This window comes from Mustelus asterias, unplaced genomic scaffold (genome assembly GCF_964213995.1).
Source record: "Mustelus asterias unplaced genomic scaffold, sMusAst1.hap1.1 HAP1_SCAFFOLD_1128, whole genome shotgun sequence".
NCBI lineage: Eukaryota > Metazoa > Chordata > Chondrichthyes > Carcharhiniformes > Triakidae > Mustelus > Mustelus asterias.
In genome coordinates this window covers 1-7,500 of record NW_027591073.1, presented here as the reverse complement: position 1 = coordinate 7,500, position 7,500 = coordinate 1, and the positions used below count along the sequence as shown (strand labels likewise).

Here is a 7,500-nt window from a genome sequence, read left to right as displayed (position 1 = left end):
CTGCTCCGCCATTCATTTTGATCATGGCTGATCATCCAATTCAATATCCTGATCTCCCCTTCCCCCCATATCCCCTGATCCCTTTAGCCCCAAGAGCGATATCTAATTCCTTCTTGAAATCACACAACGTTTTGGCCTCAACTTCATTCTGTGGTTCACACGTGACTTAAATGGGGCAAATAATAATGTGTAGAGAGAGAGAGGGAGAGAGAGACAGAGAGGGAGAGAGACAGAGAGGGAGAGAGACAGAGAGGGAGAGAGACAGAGAGGGAGAGAGAGAAACAGATGGGGTTGCAAAGAGAGAGATTATAGGGTGGTGAAGGAGCTGGGGTTGTGAGGTCCATAAAGAACCGGGAGCCGCGGGGAGGGGTGCAGGCTTTACCTTCAGTGGAGGACCCGAGATGTGAGGGACAGTCAGTGGATGAAGTGGTGATGGGGTGGGGGGTGGGGGGGAAGAGCTGGGCTGCCACTGGCCTGCCATCTTTACCCAGTGTGGGGCTATGGGTGACTCCAGTCCCACACCGGCACGGCTATGGGTGACTCCAGTCCCCACACTGACACGGCTATGGGTGACTCCAGTCCCACACCGACTCGGCTATGGGTGACTCCAGTCCCACACCGGCACGGCTATGGGTGACTCCAGTCCCCACACTGACATGGCTATGGGTGACTCCAGTCCCACACTGACACGGCTATGGGTGACTCCAGTCCCACACCGACTCGGCTATGGGTGACTCCAGTCCCACACCGACTCGGCTATGGGTGACTCCAGTCCCACACCGACTCGGCTATGGGTGACTCCAGTCCCCACACTGACACGGCTATGGGTGACTCCAGTCCCACACCGACTCGGCTATGGGTGACTCCAGTCCCCACACTGACATAGCTATGGGTGACTCCAGTCCCACACTGACATAGCTATGGGTGACTCCAGTCCCCACACTGACACGGCTAACCTTTAATTACTTTTAGAGTTATATAAGATTCTTCCAGGGTGGATGCTCGGAGTCTGGGAGACTGGGACTGACAAGAGGAGAAATGTCTCCACTCAGAGGGTTGTGAATATTTGGGATTCTCTTCCCAGAGGGCTGTGGATGGTCAGTTATTGAATATATTTAAGACACAGATCAACAGATCTTCAGCATGTGGGGAATTGGTGGGGAAAATGTTCCAGGATCAATCGGATCAAGATTCAGAAGCTGATATTACTTTTAGAAATTAATTTCAGGACATGGGTGTCGCTGGCTGGCCAGCATTTATTGATGTGGAGATGCTGGCGTTGGACTGGGGTAAACACAGTAAGAAGTTTAACAACACCAGGTTAAAGTCCAACAGGTTTATTTGGTAGCAAAAGCCACACAAGCTTTCGGAGCTGCAAGCCCCTTCTTCAGGTGAGTGGGAATTCCCACTCACCTGAAGAAGGGGCTTGCAGCTCCGAAAGCTTGTGTGGCTTTTGCTACCAAATAAACCTGTTGGACTTTAACCTGGTGTTGTTAAACTTCTTACAGCATTTATTGCCCATCCCTAGTTGCCCTTGGGAAGGTGGTGGTGAGCTGCCTTCTTGAATCGCTGCAGTCCATGTGGTGTAGGTACACCCACAGCGCTGTTAGGGAGGGAGTTCCAGGATTTTGACCCAGCAACAGTGAAGGAACAGCCAATATATTTCCAAGTCAGGATGGCGAGTGACTTGGAGGGGAATCTCCAGGTGGTGGTGTTTCCGTGTATCTGCTGCCCTTGTCCTTCTAGATGGTAGAGGTCGTGGGTTTGGAAGGTGCTGTCTAAGGAGCCTTGGTGAGTTCCTGCAGTGCATCTTGTAGATGGTACACACGGCTGCCACTGTGCGTCAGTGGTGGAGGGAGTGAATGTTTGTGGATGGGATGCCAATCAAGTGGGTTGCTTTGTCCTGGATGATGTCAAGGTTCTTCAGTGTTGATCCACTCCTACATTTTATGATGTTAGTGGCCGATCAGTTTTATAGTTCCTGTTACTCGTGGTTCAAAAGGAGTTGCCAACTCCACCTTCTCAGGGTAATAAATTTCTGACTTGCCCCCCCACATCCCAAGAGTGAATTGCTTATTTTAAAGAAAGATGAAGCTTGGATGTGATGCCTCCTGCGGTCTGATAGCCTTCTGGCACCTGCTGTTTGGGGTGATACAAGGAGCTTTCTGGTTCAGCCAGATAGTAAACAGAGCAGTGTGCTTGGCAGCGAGTCTCCGCCAGAGGGAGAGAACAATAACTCACCACAGACAGGACAGATCAGAAAGAAAAATGTGCAGTAACAAGCACCAATCGAATTGGATTTCTAAGGCACCCCAACACTGTAAATTACCAAACAAAACTGAGCCACACGAGGTGTGAGGACCAACAGCCAAGTGTTGGTCAGAGTGGTGGTTTTAAGCAGCAGGTTAAAGGAGGGGAGAGAGGCAGAGATATTCTGGGAGGGAATTCCAGGGCTCGGGGCCCAGGCTGCTAAAAGCCTCGCCAGCATCTGGGAATTGAGTAAAAATCGGGGATGCTCCAGAGGCCAGACCTGGAGGAGTGTCGAGATCCCAGAGGATTGTGGGGTCGGAGGTAATTACAGAGATAGGAAAGGGCGAGAGCAAGGTGGGATTTGAAAACAAGGATGGGAATTTTGAAATGAGTTACTGTTGAATGTAGGTCAGTGAGCACAGGGGGGTGAGGGAACAGCCTTGGTAACACGCACGCACAGACACACACACACACGCACGCAATCAACAGAGACACACAAACATCACACAATGACAGAGACAGAAACACAATCAGCAGAGACACAGTGACAGAGACACAAACGTCACAGTGACAGACACACACACACACACATGGAACTGAATGGCCTACTCCTGCTCTATTTCTTATGTCAAATACACACACACACACACACACAATCAGCAGAGACACAGCGACACACACAAACAATCCGTGACAGAGACACACAGTCAGACAGACACACACACACACACACATATATGCTCATTTTGAAGTTTGTGGATAGACAAAACTTGTCACCCTAGTGAGCAGGGCAGTACAGACTGTGTGGGGACGCAGTCAGGCTGGATAATGGAGCCAGGCTGATTGCAGTTGAATGTTGGTGGGTTTGAGGTGACGCACAGATGGGGCAGTGCAATCAAAACGGTGCAAAAAAAAACACAGCTGTGTTTTTGCATTTTCACAAGCGATTGAAGATGGCAGAACAGCTGCAAAGGCGATTCAGAGAGTGTGTGAGGGTCTGTGGCAAAGAGCCACTGAACAGAGAACAACAGGGAAGTATTTCGAAACCTTTATCAATCTCTGGTTTAAACTCAAGCTCATCAATTCTGGGAACCAGGCGTTTGGAGGAAGGTCAAGGCCATGGAGAAAGTGTAGGGGGTTTATCAGCTGGAGATTGTTTTCACAGCAGAGAGCTTCCTCCTTCCGATGTAATGTTTTACAGTATCCGTGATCGTGGTTCTCCAGCTTTTAACATTGCTTGATAATGGCCAACATCGCAGTGCTGGTGACTAATCCTCTACCTTTCTGCTTCCTGCGCAGTCAGTCTCTCTCTTTTGCCATGAGATTTACCCATCACTACCAGGTGTTCCCAAGTACATGCCCAAGGTTTCGGGGAGACTTAATTGAGGCATTCAAAAATCATTGTATGGTTTTGATCGAGTAAATAAGGAGAACGTGGTTCCAGTGACAGGAGTGTCGGTAACCAGATGGACACAGATTGAAGAGAATCGGGAAAGGAACCAGAGGGGACGGGGGGAGGGGACGGGGGGAGGGGACGGGGGGTGGGGCGGGGGGGGGGGGTGTGGATGAGGGTACAGATATTCAGACAGAGGGCAGTTGAGATCTGGAAAAGACAGACTGAATGGCTGGAGGGGGCCAGAATGAATAGGAACATTCAACAAGCAATTGGAACTTGGAGTTGAAGAGGATGCATTCGCAGAGACAGAAGAGGATAAAGCTGAGTCTTCAATTGGATGGTTCTGAATTCAAAGAGCCAACACAAACTAAAGAGAGGGGCCGAATGGCCTTCATTTCTGTTACTGCCAAGGAAGGGTTAACCCCAGAAAAGTATCATCGATGTATGGCAATGGCGGGGGGTGGGGGGGTTGCTGAAAGTCAGAGGGAGTTGGTGGAGGAGATGGTGGCCCGGGGGGAAGTAGGGGGTAGAGATGGTGGGAATGGTGGGGTAGAGATGGTGGGAATGGGGGGTACAGATGGGGGAATGGGGGTAGAGATGGGGGGAATGGGGGTAGAGATCGGGGAATGGGGGGTAGAGATGGGAGAACGGGGTAGAGATGGGGGAATGGGGGGTAGAGATGGTGGGAATGGGGGGTACAGATGGGGGAATGGGGGTAGAGATGGGGGGAATGGGGGGTAGAGATCGGGGAATGGGGGGTAGAGATGGGGGGAATGGGGGGTAGAGATGGGAGAACGGGGTAGAGATGGGGGAATGGGAGGTAGAGATCGGGGAATGGGGGTAGAGTTGGGGGGAATGGGGGGTAGAGATGGGGGGTACAGATGGGGGAACGGGGGTAGAGATGGGGGAATGGGGGTAGAGATCGGGGAATGGGGGGTAGAGATGTGGGAACGGGGGTAGATATGGAGGAATGGGGGTAGAGAGGGGGGAACGGGGGTAGAGAGGGGGGAACGGGGTAGAGATGGGGGAATAGGGGGTAGAAATGGGGGTAGAGATGGGGGGAATGGGGGGTAGAGAGGGGGGAACGGGGGTAGAGATGGGGGAATAGGGGGGTAGAGATGGGGGGAATGGGGGGTAGAGAGGGGGGAATGGGGTAGAGATGGGGGAATAGGGGGGTAGAGATGGGGGAACGGGGGTAGAGATGGGGGAACGGGGGTAGAGATGGGGGAACGGGGGGTAGAGATGGGGGGAATGGGGGTAGAGATGGGGGGAATGGGGGTAGAGATGGGGGGAATGGGGGTAGAGATGGGGGGAATGGGGGGGTAGAGATGGGGGGAATGGGGGGGTAGAGATGGGGGGAATGGGGGGGTAGAGATGGGGGAACGGGGTAGAGATGGAGGGAATGGGGGGTAGAGATGGGGAATGGGGGGTAGAGATGGGGGAACGGGGGTAGAGATGGGGGAACGGGGGTAGAGATGGGGGAAGGGGGTAGAGATGGGGGAAGGGGGGTAGAGATGGGGGAAGGGGGGTAGAGATGGGGGAAGGGGGGTAGAGATGGGGGAATGGGGAGTAGAGATGGGGGAATGGGGGGTAGAGATGGGGGAACGGGGGTAGAGATGGCGGAAGGGGGGGTAGAGATGGGGGAATGGGGGTAGAGATGGGGGAATGGGGGTAGAGATGGGGGAATGGGGGTAGAGATGGGGGAATGGGGAGTAGAGATGGGGGAATGGGGAGTAGAGATGGGGAATGGGGAGTAGAGATGGGGGAATGGGGAGTAGAGATGGGGGAATGGGGAGTAGAGATGGGGAATGGGGGGTAGACTTGGGGGAATGGGGGTAGAGATGGAGGAATGGGGGTAGAGATGGGGGAATGGGGGTCGAGATGGGGAGGGGGAGAGATGAGGGAGGGGGAGAGAGATGAGGGGAGGGGGGAGAGAGATGAGGAGCAAGATGAGGGGGGGAGAAATGAGGGGAGGGGGAGAGTTGAGGAGAGGGGGGAGAGAGATGAGGGGAGGGGGGGAGAGAGATGAGGGGAGGGGGAGAGAGATGAGGGGAGGGGGGAGAGAGATGAGGGGAGGGGGGAGAGAGATGAGGGGAGGGGGGAGAGGATGAGGGAGGGGGGAGAGAGATGAGGGGAGGGGGGAGAGAGATGAGGGGAGGGGGGAGAGAGATGAGGGGAGGGGGAGAGAGATGAGGGGAGGGGGGGGAGAGATGAGGAGAGGGGGGAGAGAGATGAGGAGAGGGGGGAGAGAGATGAGGGGAGGGGGGAGAGATGAGGGGAGGGGGGAGAGAGATGAGGGGAGGGGGGAGAGAGATGAGGAGTGGGGGGGGGGAGAGAGATGAGGGGGGGGGGGGAGAGAGATGAGGGGAGGGGGGGAGAGAAATGAGGGGAGGGGGTGAGAGAGATGAGGGAGGGATGGGAACAGATCCCAGCAAAAGGGTTCCTTCTCCCAGGTCAGTAAGTGTAAAAGTCGCCGCTGATTTCCCAGGTTTCTGGCAGTGGGAGCAGTGACTGAATCCCCATCACAGTGCAACTGCCCCCAGCCACAATAACACCAACACTCACTGTCTGTGTGTGTGTCTGTCTGTCACTGTCTGTGTGAGTGTCTCTGTGTGTGTCTCTCACTGTCTCTGTGTGTAGGTGTGTGTGTGTCTCTCTCACTGTCTCTCTCTCTCACTGTCTCTGTGTGTGTGTGTCTCTGCCTCTCACTGTCTGTGTGTGTGTGTCTCTGTGTCTGTCTCTCACTGTCTCTGTGTGTAGGTGTGTGTGTGTCTCTCTCACTGTCTCTCTCACTGTCTCTGTGTGTGTGTGTCTCTGTGTCTGCCTCTCACTGTCTCTGTGTGTAGCTGTGTGTGTCTCTCTCTCTGTGTCAGGGATACTAATAGCTGCCACATTGAGGAGAGGCAGCGCCGCATCACCCACACGGATGTTATTTTTACCTTTATTTTATGCGAGCTTTTATCCTCCTCCATCATCTGAATCCACACGGTGATTCCGGGCTTGTTGTATTTCATGGTCCAGCCGCTCTCGGAGCGACATTCATCCCGAAATGACCTGAAATCCAAATCGTCCGGGATCTGCACCGAATCCTTGGCCATTCCTCCCCTCTGTCCCTGCTGTACCTGGGGTGTTGCTGCTGCTGTCGCTGCCAGATTGGATCCCCCAGCGGCTTCCCCCAGAGGCTTTCCCAGCTCCTTCCCCCCTCTCTGCCCCTCCAGGCAGCAGCCACAAGCTGGGGAAAACCTCACAAGTTGCCCCTTGCCGACTTTCCCTCAGCCTGGATCACAGAGCTGGCTGGAATGGCTGGGTGGTTCAGTGCCCAGGTTTCCTCTCTCTGCCTCTCTCTCTCTCCCAGCTTTTTAAAAGGACGCATCACTTTCTCAGAGTTAACCCGTCAGTCCCCGGAGCGCCTCACACAGGGCTGGGAGCTGGGAATGTCACTGTGTCTCTCAGACTCCTCCCAGGCATTGCTTTCCTATTGCCAAACCCTCCCCCAGTCTGTTTTCCAGCCACCCTCGCAAGGGCAGTAATCTCATCTCTTACTCTCTCTGTAAAATGTATTAATTATTCTCACAAGTAAGGCTTACATTAACACTGCAATGAAGTTACTCTGAAAATCCCCTAGTCGCCACACTCCGGCGCCTGTTCGGGTACACTGAGGGAGAATTTAGCACGGCCAATCCACCTAACCAGCACGTCTTTCGGACTGTGGGAGGAAACCAGCACCAGAGAAAAAACCACAAGTGAGAATAATACATGCAGTCTCTAACCAGGGTGAGGCCAGCCGGAAGTTGAACCGTCCCGTCCGCGCTGGGGTGCAGCAGTAACCCCTGTGCCGGCCCCATAAGTCTGGA

The 7,500-nt window shown here is 53.9% G+C and overlaps 1 protein-coding gene across 1 annotated transcript in view; it reads right to left on the bottom strand.

Annotated features, from left to right (window-relative positions):
- Window positions 1-7,049, bottom strand: part of LOC144487913 (START domain-containing protein 10-like) — a 60,147-nt gene extending 53,098 nt beyond the window's left edge. The window contains exon 1 of the mRNA XM_078205960.1: window positions 6,586-7,049. Coding sequence (XP_078062086.1) covers window positions 6,586-6,744 — 159 coding nt within the window. The 5' untranslated portion in view covers window positions 6,745-7,049. The remainder of the gene's footprint in view (window positions 1-6,585) is intronic.
- Window positions 7,050-7,500: the final 451 nt, after the last annotated feature.